Below are 14,099 nucleotides of genomic sequence, written 5' to 3'. Positions count from 1 at the left end.
CCTCAGATTCTCCTACTCTGTAACTGGACCACAGCCATTTAAATGATTTTATATGTACATTTCCTGTTTTTTTAATTTTTCTCTCTAGTTAGATTTTAAGTCATTTAAATTTGGAAACAAGTCCTTGTCTTCCTACAAAAGTGCCTAGAGTAAGACAAACCATTAACCGATGCTCAGTAAAATTTACCGAAATAATCACAGTGGTCGTCCAGAGTTGTCCCTGGAGACGCAATCGCAAGGTTTCTGTTTGTCTAACTTGCTTGGTTACGACATGCTGGCTTCCCACTAAGGCCTAGAAAGTCAAAGTCTCACAAGGCCATCAAGATTCAGCTTCTCAGAAACAAAGAAATGCCAATCAGGCCAACGTTATCTATTAAACCTACATGGAGGCTGAAGTCCAGAGAGGGGATCAAAAATCTAAAGTCACTCAATGAGTCACTGTCCCTATGCTCCAGAATGACAGAGTTCATGGTTCACCATTGTGTCCCTCACCACACCCAGGCTGAATCTCGCCCACAGGAGTCTACTGGTTGATAGATGATGGACTGTCGATTGATAGATGCTAACCAGCCCTTGCCCGGCTGCTCATGTGTCAGTCTGAGGGGCTTCCTCACCAGAACCCACTTCCAAGTCAGTTGCTTGACCTCCTCTTATGGTAAAAACAGATGCAGTGAGAGTAGGAAGAGCAGCCGTATTTTAGTCCAGGTTGAGGACATCAGCCTCAGGATGCTGGTTCACACTGACATGGCCCACCTGACTTATCTTCCATCTGTGAAGTAGGGATAATAACAGCTCTACTTTACATTTCGTTATGACCATTAAGTAAATTAATATATACAGAGTGCTGGAAACTTTGGGGCCAAAGTAAGCACTAAATATATGAGTAATTATTATTAATTATTATTATTGTCATTATTTTTCTCCCCTTTTTTGCAGCCACCATAGCCCTCTTTGCCCAAAATAAAGATTCTGCCTGCTCATATACCTTCACAGATCTATATCTCTTGTGTAACAGTTTTGTGGTGGTTGTGGCACTGATCCAATTTTCTGGGGAAAGGAATCTAGGACTAGGGAAAAGAAAGAGATATTAGGAATTCCTTTCTCCAGCCCACTTTATGGTTTAGTAATTAGATTTTCTTTGGGGTAAAAAGTTCCACCCTAAAATGTAAATACCTTACTCTTTCCTGATTGGGTAAAGGTAGCATGCCTTCCAACTTTAGTGTAAAATACTTTACTCTCTTATATTTACTTGAGATCAGGGAGAGAGAAAAGGATGGACAATCTGAAGTGGTAGATTTTGGAAGTGAAGGTCTGAGGAGAACCAGAATTTTCTGGAAAGATTGCAGTTTGATTTTAATCCAGTACACAGAACAACTCAAAAGCGCTATGGTATCTGTTCTTTAAATAAGTTTATGTTATACTCACATTGACTATGTCATAAGCCAATGAGAATTTGAATATCCAGTCCAATTCATTATCTGAGTTTCTCAAAACATCCTGAAAAACAGTTATTCAAAATATCACCAGTGATTCAACCTGAAGCACAGTGAGCTTCATATGTGGAATGAATTTGGTTCTAATACACCAGGTAGTTTTGTCCAAAACTAACACAACCTGAGACAGAGCACTCTAAATCTAGTAACTGGGTATTTTCCCTAGGAAAGACCACAAACGTGATTCAATATTGAGAAAGTTACGCAGTCTTGAGTTTTACGAACTTTTCCTCACTCTTGACATAAAGCTGATGGTCACACACTGTAGGTAGGATGGGCCCAGAAATGCAATTTAGGAGTAGCTGTGACAGCTTAAGGGATAAAACCAAGCTCAGAGATGGTATCCATCCAGATCAAAGGAAACTAGACACTTGGCAGCTCCACAGCTGTCCAATGAGATAATTCAGGTCTTGCAATTAACTATTATTGGACGAAGGGGCAAAAACATTGATAAGGTTCTTTACTAGCTGCTGCTAATCAAACCTAAGGTAAGATGTGCTGTTTCGCTTACCTTAAGACTTCCTTTTTTGCAATACTGGGTGATGATGCAGGTGTTGGGTGGTTTTGTGCAAATACCAAAGAAGGGAACAATGTTTTCATACCTTAATTCATACACCTGAAAATAATAATGGAAATAATAGTTTATGATTGTAATATGTCTTCTATGCTAGAGACTATGCTGTGTGCTTTATAGACTTTCAGTTAATTCTCACAAAGAGCCTGTGAGATAAGAACCGTGATGCTCGCATTTTACAGATGAGGAAACTGATGCTCAAAAGGTAAAGTAACATGTCAAAGATCATACAATTTATTAGTGGCAAAGTTGGGAGGCAAATCCAGGCAGTCTGCCTCCAGCAAATAAACCAGAGGAGTGATCAAAGTCTAACCTTAGCCATGGAGATTAACTAAAGTCACCTCACAGTAAATAGACCAGCCCTGGTGTTTATGGCTGTCAATGCCAGTATGTGAGTCACGACAGATCATAGATTCAGAGCAAGAAGTCAGATCCCATGAACCTGACTCCCTCCAAGGACCAGGTTCAAGGGAAGTGAGCAGCCATCACAAACACAAAGGATGAAGAGGCAGAACGAAGGCCAGGGAGAATTAAGGGGAAAAAAGAAAAGCTAGGAGGCAGTCCAAGCTTCAGGAGCCTGAGTCAGGCCAAAGGGCCTGAAGTCTAAAGTCAGGGGCTGCCAGGGGACGGTAGAGGTAGGTCCAGTTAAGGAAAGCCGCTTTCCACCCTTATTCCTTTGGACTAGGGCCACTCCCACCCCAGATGGGAATGGGGAACTGGCAACAGAGGGCCAGAGAACAGCACCACTTTATCTCCTCCCAGGGGTGGGGGCCTCACCAGCCAGATTTCCTGCAGCACAGATGGCTTCCTGATCCAAGCTTCTGCTTGGTCACCAACACAGCAGATGGCCACATGGTTTCCCTGGAACCAGAGACAAAGTGGAATGTTCTTAACCCAAGATGATCCAGGAAAAGCTCTACTCAGAAAGAACTAGGAAGGGAAGCAGGAGGATCAGACAGAAACCAGCCCATGATTACCAAGTTCCTCACTTCCCAGATCAGCCCTGTGTCCAAGCACTGAGCCAGCTAGTTAACACAGAATGTCTTGTTTAACAGGTATCACAGCCCTGCAAGGTGGGAATAATTAACTCCTTTCCAGACAGGCTCCCCAAGGTTAGGTAACTTGTCTAAGGTCATACATTTGCAGGTAGTACAGCCAGAATTTGAAATGACTCCAAGACTATACTCTTTTTATTATACAATAATATCCTCTTATCATTCAAAGGAATAGTGAATTGAGGTCATAGTGTAAGTCCAGAGTCAGATACTTAGTTCTGAGCCCATTTCTAATATTTATCTCAAAGGGTTGTTTCAAGGATTAAATCAGTTAAAATATTTAACACTGTTAATTCAATGCCTGGCACATATCAAGTTTTCAGTAGATGGCATATCTTATTGTTAGGTAATATACCTCAATCGGTATATTGAGTCTGCTTTTGGAAAGTCACTGATAATCATCACAAAATTAATTATACGACCACCTGGAAAGATCTGGATAGAAGAAGGGATAGAATCTGGACACAAGAGAAGATAAATCTCAGTAGGAATTAAATATCAAGCCAGGATGTGCCACTTTTAGTTGGAATTAATTGCAAAGTACTCGGGATTGTGATGGGAGTTCCAGAAAGAAAGAGATTCCTGTGGGATGAAGGAAGAGGTGATTCTTCAGCTGAACCTTGAAGGATAAGAAGGTTCCAGAGTGGGGGAGGGGAAGAGAAAGGCAGCCAAGGCATTGAAGATGAAACATAATACTTGGCATAATCAGCAAGACCAATTAATTAGATGACTATAGGATTTAGGCCTAGGGGAAAAAACGTTTCTGAAAGTAGATTGGGGCTAGGCAGTAGAGAGACTTGAGTCCCTTGTTAAAGAGTTTGGAAACTTTCTTACGAACAACAGACATGGGGAACCCAGTGATGATATTTGACGATAATTTTAGGAAGATTAACCAATAGTGATATGCTATAGATTGTTGGCTCCCAGCTCTAAATGGCTAGTTGATCACAATATACAGTTTTGTATGAATAGAGATCCTTCGGGTTTTATGGGTGGTAATAACCAAGGAGGTTTTTCATAGTTTGAAAAGTCAAGTAAACATTTAGAAAAAATAGATTTAGTTGCCTAGGGAATGATTGGGCTCTAATCTCTGCTAAACCCAATTTAGAGCAAGGAACAGGTCTTCCCTCGCTTGGAGCTTTCCGCCCTTACTCCCTAAGACTTCCATTTGAAAAAATAAAAATAGATTTTTCTTTTCTTTACAAAATTTTCCCCCAGGGAACTTAACCTTCCAAAGGAGTGCTAAGCACAGGTAGCCATAATGGTCCAGCGAGTGGAAGAGAGGGTAAGAAAGGGCAGGTAGGAATTACTCTGCAGGCTTCAGCAGCTGCCACTGTTTATATTGCAGAAGCATCGATACTGTGAGTGATTGATTAATCAGTGCTAAAGTGCCAATGATGAGTCTACCTACTCGCCACCCTGAACAAGCCCGATCCCATCTGATCTTGGAAGTTAAGCAGGGTCAGGCCTGGTTAGTACTTGGATGGGAGACCACCTAGGAAGACCAGATGCTGTAGGCATAAAAAATAAGGGATTTTAAGCTGACAAGGTCCTTGCAATCTGTGAGGTCAACCAAGGGTTGCCTCGCCTAAAAAAAATAAATAAAGTAAAATAAATAAATAAATAAATAAAAATAAAGTGCCAATGATGAAATAATCTGTGCTCTAGGACTACACTGTCTAAAAAGATAGCCACTGGCCCCATGGGGCCAATTAAATTTAAATTAATTAAAAGTATATAAAATTTAAAATTCAGTTCTCCAGTTACACTAATGTTTAATAGTCACCTGATGGTAGGGGCTACCATATTAGACTGAGCAGACTTGGAATATTACCATATTCATAGAGTGTTCTGTTTGATAAAGCTGAGTCTAACGTAGAAGCCAGTATAGGAATCAGCCAGGAGTTTGTTAGTGAAAATGCAGAGTCTCAGGCCCCACGCCAGACCTGCCGAACCGGAATCTGCATTTTAACAAGAGCCCCAGGTGATTCATATGCATACAAAAGTTGAGAAGCACCATTCTGGAGTCACAGCACTACCTGGCTTTTACTTGGAGAATGTCCCCCTATTCAGAATGTCCTGCCTTACAGAAAGGACACGCAGAGAATGGAACAGACACATATCAAACCCTTCATGCAGCCACCTTGCCCTCAGAAGTACCTGGTAAAGCCCTATCAGGGCATAAAAGAGCTCTTCCCCCTCCTGGCTCTTGACAAAGGAGCTGAAGTCCCCAGAAATTATCATGCTAGATGAGCCACTGCTGTTCCCTCTTGATACAGGTGTGCCTCTCTAGGATGGCTGTAAAACAGGACACAATTCAGTCACTCTCAGTAGCATGATCAAGTACTGAATGAACTGTGCATTCTATAGACGAGAAAAAGAAATGCCAAGGTCACCTAGATGATAAATGGGGCAGTTAGGACTCGAACCCTGATCGCTCTGACCCGAGGTGATATGAGTGCTTAGCTGATACATGCATTCTTCTTGCATCTGCACCAGCGTAGATAGTGTGAGGGCTAAGAGAGCGGGGTCAGACTACCCAAATTCAAGTTCTGGCTCTGGCCCTTGACTAGATGTGTGACCTGATGCAGAGTTACTTTCCTAAATGAACATCTAACCACGTTACTTCCTGTTTAATATCCCCAGCCCTACAGATGTCTTTAAAGCTGAGGAATCCTGTTTTTCAAGGAGAGTTTCTCCTGGAGCCTAACATGGAAACCGGGGAGATCAGAGCTGCTATGACTGAAAAGAGAGGGCTCAGAATTCCTCCCCACCACACCTGCATCCTTAATCTATTATTTACCCCAAGATCAGACCAGTGAGCCCCAGAATCCCCAGGGACATTTGAAATGACTTATTAATGAAGCCCCATCTCCTGATCTTAGCATGTTGAAGCCTCCAGAGTTGATACTTACCAAGTCATCGTTTAATTTTTTTTTTGAAGGTCATAACTAATTTATTAAATAATAGTATATACATAAACCCCAAGGAAAGGAAGCTAATTCTACAAACTACAATTCTGAAAATAAAGCCAATGTAACAGGAACAAGATAGATACATTATGAAAGGAATGTCTGATTTTGACCCATAATGCATTCCTTATCCTTACCATTAACCTAAATGTCTGTTAGAACAAACCTATATACCTGGGTCTAAATTTGGGGCTTGTTTAGCAAGCAACGACATTCTAGAACAAATTCCTTTTGCTTTGCGATATTTAAGATTCAAACATTTGTTTCAGTACATTAATTTTGATTCAACAGTAGATCTACATATTTTGTCAATCTCTTAATACTTGAGTAGCATGTACTCCTGAGCAAGTACTATCTGAAACTGTAAAATTGCTGATCTTTGAAATAAAATTTATTTTAGTTGTGGGATGTTAACAAATTGAACTGAAAGTAACATTCACTCCCTCCATAGCCCTCCTCCCAAGAACAAAAAGCTCTTACTGAAGTATATAAACTCAACTCTTTTAACTCTAAAGAACATTGATTGTTTAAACATTTCTGATAAGACAATAAATGCTCCAGAATAATCAATATATGCTTGCAAAGATTACACTGTTTGATTGCAATAACAAAAACAAAACAAAAAAAGAAAAAAGGAAAGAAAGAAAAGACACTTCAAAATTTCAAGCTAAAATATGTGTAAAGACAAGTTATGGCAGTACTTTTTGAAGTTATGTAAATGTAATGTACTTATCAAATAATGTCACCCTTATTAAATGTGTGCCAGCCCTCCCAGCCATGAATACTCCACACCTTGGCATACCCTGTGTTATTTCTCTTCTGGTCACCACAAGTGAACCCACTCTTCCCAAATGTCACCTCCTCTCTGAAGCCTTCACGATGCTGCGACATTTAATTCCTCACATGCAAGGCTTCTGTCTTACCTTGTAGACACCTCTTGGAGAATCTCATTTGTAGTGTATCCCCATGCCTTGCACTACAGTTGGTCTGCAGTAGATGTGCAACACATGTGTATTGAGCAAATGAACCTTATTTTAGTCATCAGATTAAAGGGGTTAATGTGGTTTGGAAAAGGACTAGGTATTTCCCAGAAGACAGCTTTAATATTTCAGCAGGATATAAGAATTTGTACAGCCACAGGGTAAGGGAACTCGAGAGACTATCTGACCATTTTTAAATATTCAGTAACTGAGGCCTGGAAATGACATTCTCAGAGATATTCAGCGAGGAAATGGTAGGCCCAGAACCAGAACTCAGGGCTTGAGACTTCTCACTTTATAAACAAGTCAGCCTCTGCTCTCATAAGCTCCTAGATGAAGTCCCCTCCACAAATCACCAGCAGTGAGCAGGAAAGATGTCTGGGCCAGGTGTGTTCTCACCTTGTTTTGAGGCAGAATAGTGATGTCGTCATAACGGATTTGCCACCAAACGTCTTTATTTTGCCTCAGCAGTTTTCCCCTCTGCATCTTTAAAATCAGACCTATGATGGCAGCTCCCAAGGCAGTAATCAGGAGGGTGGTAGTGAGAATCACAGCAGTCACACCTAGAGGGCAGAGACATGTCATTACTCGGGCCTGCCTAAAAGAAGCGAGCACATCCTGGCACTGCCAAGCAGATGCCACAAAAGCTGCCCAGGCGTGAGTCCTAGTTAAGACGCACTGAGACTTCTTGGACTTGTCTTCTTTAGAAATACTTTTCTGACCTCCCCTCTGGTTCCCATGGCAACTGCACTCACCTCCCCATTTGTACAGAAAGTTCCTTTGTAGAGAAATAACTTCTAATATCACCACCACCTTTTATTAAACATTTACTATGTGCTCTCCTTAAAGGTGTTCTCAGGTAAAATCCATCTCGTTCCAGGGCTGGGCTCCCAAGCATCAGGTAACAGCCCCCCCATTCTTTCTACCACCTTAGAAATGAAGTTCCTGAGCCTCAAATCTCAGGAGCCAGTTTCCCCTAGGGCAGAGGTTCCCAACAGGAGAGGCGGGCGATGTTGCCTCCCTGGGGGATTTTGGTAAAATGCCTGCAGACATTTTAGGTTGTTACAGCTAGAGAGTGTCACTGGCATCCAGCAAGCCACTGGCATCTAAGCAGCCTACAACACAAAGAACAGCCCCTGCCCCCCGCCACACACACACACACACACACACACACACACGAAAGTTTTCCCACCCAAAATGTCAGTAGCACTGCTGTAGTGAATCCTGCCCAGGTACCTTCCTCAAGCACCCACACTGACCTATAAAAGTAGGCTGAGCTTCACAGAGCTCATTGTAAAATCCACAGCGAGGTCTGCCTTCAGGAAGTGAGCTGTGGGGCCAAGTGATAGTGGAGAAATTCCTCACAGGTCTTTAAAAAAAGAGAATTAAAGGTCCATGCCCACTTGACGTATTTTACTTGTCTCTGCCTCAGGTACAACCGAGGCAAATAAAACACGCATGTCATTTCAAAAAGCAGGCCTTGGTCTCTTAATCCACATGTCTGCTGACCCATCCAATTTTCCCACCTTACCTAGACTCTTCAAATCCAGTCTGCAGGTAATCTAATTTATGGAAAAGCAATATCTTTTTGCGGGGTAGAATAATTGACTCAATCTTTTGATTTAAACCATGTCACTTCTGATTTAAAAGATGATGTGTCAATTCTCCAGCATTACTGGGAGTTTCTCCCGTGTTCGGTGCAGGTAAATCTTGTTACAGAGCACCTTGACATTTCACGGGCCAAAGCATCTCCCCCTACATGGAGAATTTCTGTTTCTACAATCTTGAGGACCTAGTTTGCCATGGTTATTTTATTTCCTGGGCCAACCCATTTTGATACATTTAAACTCCATAAGAGTAGGAGAGAAGAAAGTGTCATATCAGATCTGGACTGGGGGTGGTGACGGTGGAGGCAAGTAGAAATCGTATTAAGCTTTAGGTTTCCTTTTGGCTTTATCTTTGTTATGGCTGAGAGAACAAAAACAGAGATTTTTTTTTCCCCAGAGATTCCTGAGTCCTGGCCAGGGCCTCTGCCTGAGACCATGGGCCAGTGTGACCAGCCTCAGAGGAGGACCAGGCCCCTGTAAAAGTACAGTTAATTGTGCTGTGTTCTCAACTGGAATCTAAAGTGGCCAAGCCATACTCACAATCAAGGGCAAAATCAATTTAAAGGCCCAAAGCTGAACTTTTCTGAGTTCAGAGAGCGCTAGACAATGTGGAGTGGATCCCAAACTGGCCTCCCCAGCAGGACCCCCAGCCCTCCCACTCCTCCCAGGTCTCTTCCTATAGCATGAGCTAAACTTGAAGAAATGTCCCACCAGTACCTGATCACTTTCTGATAGCTGCGATAGTGAAGAACAGGAAGAAAGAGAGACCCGTTTCCGGATTTCTGCAGGGCGCAGACTGAGTAATCCATACGCCTTTCTCCCTGGGAATCCACCAACACGGGACCGGTGACTCCTGGAAAGAGAGAAGATTGCACACAGCAAGGAAGACAGAGAGGAACTCAGAACTCGAACTCCTGCAAGCGGAACCCACTCCCTAGCAGCCCTGGAAACCTGGCTGATAGGCCATGTCAGGGAATATGACAGAGGGTCCAGGAGGAGAGCAAAAACAAGCAGTGCAGAGCTGCGACCCTGGTGGTGGCGGCCCACTTTGGGTTTTGCTAGGCCTATGCTGGGGAGGCCCACTCAGCAAGAGAAAACAGAGTCGGCCAATCACACGTGATCACGTGCACACATGAGTGCGCGCACACACTCCTTTTTTACAGTCTAGCCTAAAACTGCTCCAAGTGAGACGTGAACTTTCTCTTTCCCTGAGCAAGCTTTAGAAGAGAGTCTCAAATGCCTAAACTATTTCCAGAGTGTATACTTCTTCAACCACCAGTGGTGTACAAAGTAGCAGCTTTGCTACTTTGAATGAAAATCTTCACTGCTGCTCTCTCCTGAAGCACAAGTCAAAAAACTTCAAAGCCGTTCCTGTGCTCTATTTTCTCCTCTTAATTGACTCAGAACAACAGATCGGCTTGCTAACCTTCCGCCACACAGGAGGAGTCCACAGAGGCCCTAGAATCAGGAGCATGCAGACTTCTTGAGTTGGAACAGAGGGAAAGGAGCAGACCATAGCACTTTTCTTCCACCCAAACACATCAGCATGCATTTTGAGGGCACACAAACGAAAGAGGTAAATTATCACTTTATCTGAGCTCCAGCCATGTGTCAGGCACTGCACTAAGCACAGAGTACAGCAGTGAGCAGGGCAGAAGGTCCCTGCCCTCAGGTAGCTGACAGTCAGCCACTATACAAGTGAATCATGGGGTACAATGGATTTGCAGGTGGGCTCTCCAGGCCAAGGGATCAGCAAGTCCCAAAGTGCCAAGACCAGAAAGGCTTAGCTTATTTGAAGAAAAGAAAGTTATCAGTTACTAATTTTATGTTAGAAAGTAGAGTCTTATAAGCGCCACAACATAAATAATTGCTATCACACTTTGACCAAATACTGTGTCCAGACACAGTGCTATACAGGCATGACTTTATGCAGTCCTTGACACTCCGTGAAGTAGGTAGGATGATTATCATCATTTTGCAGATAAAATATTTGAGACACAGAGAGGTTAAAGTATTTTCCCAGGAGCATACACCTAGAGGGTGTCAAGAGGCTGTTCCACACAGGAGACACGTTCAGAACTTATCCAATGCACCATAACACTATAGCATATGAGATTTCACTTTAGCTTTTAAAATTTTTTTGTCGGCAGTGGTGAATTTGAGCAAAAAAAAATTGCCTTTATGTCTCATTAATTTTGTACCCTGTTTCCATCTGCTTTCTACAGCCATTTTTTTCTATAGAAAAAAATGAAGAGTTCCTATCTGCTTTTCCTATTTGTCTCCCCAAACATAAGCAACAGAAGACTCATTCCTACTTACCCCTGGCAATCGCTGACAGGATCCTAAGATCCTCTTGCAGAAGGGCTGGGTCATCATTGGTGTATCTCACCCTGGCCGTGATGGTGAAATGGGATTTGAGTCTATTCTCTACAACCCGCCACAATTCATCCACCCTATCCAAGGAGGAAGTCCTGGAGTGACCTCCAAACATCCCGATGTGTTTCCAGCCCAGGTACCAGAGACTTTTCTGGAGCACATCACCAGTTACATGCATGGGTGGCACAAGTTTCACACAGGTGTCATCCAAGAAGTCACTCTCCCATTTTGCTGTTTGTCCAACAAAGTCAAACATGGGGATATTCCACTCAGAGGCCAGCAAACCAATAACCTTGAAAGTAATCAAAAGGATCTATTTTCAGAATTAAGTTTATGCTACACTCAAACCCCATTGTTAAGTATCTGCATCAACTTTGAATTCGGTGACTCTATGGGTCATACTGGAGCCATCTTTCTGAATATTGATGACAATGTCTTGTATCCAACTTCAGGATGCAAGACCTCAGAGAACAAAAATAACAATAGTGAGCATTATTAAGAGTGTACTGTGTGCCAAACACTTTAGTAAGAGCTGATATATATCATCTCGATTCTTATAACATTTTTATGAGGTAGGTATTAGCATTACCCCATTTTATAGGTGAACACATGGGGGCACAGAGATATAAGTCATAAAATAGCAAATAGTGGAACAGGATTGGAATTCAGGCAATATGGTTCCAGGGCCCACACCCACAGCTACCACCCACTCTCTTAGTCTTTTTTCTTAATTTGTTCCTTATTCATTTCTCATCCATTTTTCATTCGGAGCCTACAGTTTTACAAAGAACTTTGGAGACACTGCTCTTAGAGGAGTTTATGATCTACTATAGGAGCTTAGACATATACAAATAACTTTAAAGTTAAATATACCCTTCATTTATAGACAACGAACTTATAGGAGTTTAGAAAAGTCAGAAATTACTTCTGATTTGGGAATTAGGGATATAGACGTAAAGATAGAGGGATGAAGAAAGGCTCTATGGCATTTGAGTAGGGTAGGCTTTGGACAGCAAAAAACGTGTCAAATGGGGAATTCCAAAAAAGAATAAGATTCAAATTCAAACATGAACTTAATTCAACAGCACCCACTAATAGTAGTTCTACAGTATTTTTAAGAGTGGGATCAATATTTTTGGATCAATACCTCTCAGAGCACAAGATACCCAGACTTCCAGAAGCTAATCTCATTAGCCAGACAAATACAAGTCATTCATTTCTCTCATTTTCTTGCCCTAGCTTATCGCAATCTATCATACTCATTCTTTCCCACTTACTTTTACCATCACCGAATAATTTATTATACACACCAAAGGGAAACCTACACAAACGGTATTTTTTCTATTGAAAACCAAGCATTCACTTTCTTCTGAATGATGAGTCAATATGCAGCACCAAGTCCAAACAATGAACAAGTTTGTTCATGAACATCAACAAGTTAATGAGTGAACTTAACAATTATTGATTTGAAAGTCTTTTTAAAAAGAGAATATTAACGTTTCTAATTACATGGTCCCATTGTATCTCAAAGAAACGAAACTCGGGTCCCACAGTAATTGATAATAATGCCATCCCTATCAAGAAATTATTCAGGTCTGTACCATCATCTTAAAGACCACCCCTTCCAAGGGACACTCAGCCAGAGTTCCTAGAGGGCTGTATACCTCTGCTGCTTCTGGGCACGCTGGTCCAAACGGGGCAGAAATCCTTTCTCTCTGGACCTGATTAGTGAAAATAGCAAGAGACTCCTTGGCGCTGCAGGCTGAGTTGGTGTAAGTGAAGCCCCAGCTGAAGTTTCCAAGGTCTGCCGGCTCTGAGTTGATCTCGTCCATGGCAGTCTGGAGGCCTGCACCCAGCCTTTGCATGCTGAGTGGATGGGAGATGTTCCAGGGAGCCTGGAAACCTACAGTGTGTTTAGCAGCTTCAAGCCAAGTCACCAGCACACTGGCAAAGAGTGTCAAAACTAGTATTGGGTGGGCATCATGGCTTTTAGCCCCCAAACAGAGTCTACATCTAAGTGGGGTCTCAGCACCTGTCCTGGGAGCCATGGATGGCACCCAACACCTGGATCACTCTGAGAGGCTCAGCCTTCTGACCACTCATGCCATGAGCTAAAATGAGAGTGCAGAGTTCCCTAAGGACCACAGCTTGCTTTCTATTCATTGCCATTAATTAACTAAAACCTTCTCTTTTCAGAATCTGTTGCAAAGCATCTAGAAGCAGCAGAAAGGGGCTATGGCAGGGAGTCAGCAAGGCCCTGGTAATTGATCTAGTGACACCACTAACAAACTTTATGGTTCTAGGCGAGTCACATAACTCCAACCCCCACACTACCCCCCACCCCCAACCCCAAGATCCCTCTCTTCTAGCAAAATGAGAATCATGAGAACTACTTAGGTGTAGGCAGATGGCCTGGGCTGGGATTCTGATTCCACCACGTATTAGTCATGTGACCTAGGACATGTTACTTCCTCCCTCTATGTCTTCATTTTCCGATCCATAAAATGAGGGTAGAACTGTAATGGGATCATCCCCGAAGACATACATTAAGGATTAAAAGAGATTGTATAAATCCAGTGCTTGGCACAATGCCTGGGCAAAGAGAGCCACTTCGTCAATATTAGATGAGGGTGCTGATGACCACGAGGATGATGATAATAAAGATTGATGACGCCGATGTCATAATAATGATACTTATTATCAACTGTTGAATTAATCTTATAATTTTCCTTGAAAAAGTGAGCTAATGGCTATGAGAGGGTTCATTCACAACTGACACAGTCTATGTTCTTCACCCTGGCCTTTGGCACCAGAGAAAGTTTACTGATAAATGAATATTAACTCTCCCTCTACATAGGTCAGGGCGAGGAGCGGGAGGCAGCTCTTGGTTGAAGAATTACATAAAAAGTACTACAGATGTAATACTTTACAATAAAACACTACTTTATATGAAGCATTAAAGGATTGGCAAGACCTGGGGAAGCCATTGCTATTCCCAGAGATGATGACCCAGCCGTGAGTGGCAAATGCACATCGGTATGA

General features: G+C 42.4%; 1 protein-coding gene and 1 pseudogene across 1 annotated transcript in view; one reads left to right on the top strand and one right to left on the bottom strand.

Annotated features, from left to right (window-relative positions):
* Positions 1-13,105, bottom strand: part of LOC120608930 (guanylate cyclase 2G-like) — a 29,682-nt gene extending 16,577 nt beyond the window's left edge. The window contains 7 exon segments of the mRNA XM_039870898.1: positions 1,426-1,497; positions 2,005-2,109; positions 2,845-2,928; positions 5,283-5,420; positions 7,474-7,637; positions 11,001-11,349; positions 12,722-13,105. Coding sequence (XP_039726832.1) covers positions 1,426-1,497; positions 2,005-2,109; positions 2,845-2,928; positions 5,283-5,420; positions 7,474-7,637; positions 11,001-11,349; positions 12,722-13,105 — 1,296 coding nt within the window.
* Positions 4,524-4,642, top strand: LOC120610124 (uncharacterized; annotated as a pseudogene).
* Positions 13,106-14,099: the final 994 nt, after the last annotated feature.

The sequence above is a fragment of the Pteropus medius genome, unplaced genomic scaffold (genome assembly GCF_902729225.1).
Source record: "Pteropus medius unplaced genomic scaffold, Ma_sr-lr_union100, whole genome shotgun sequence".
Classification (NCBI taxonomy): Eukaryota; Metazoa; Chordata; class Mammalia; order Chiroptera; family Pteropodidae; genus Pteropus; species Pteropus medius.
This window is presented reverse-complemented; position numbering and strand designations above follow the sequence as displayed.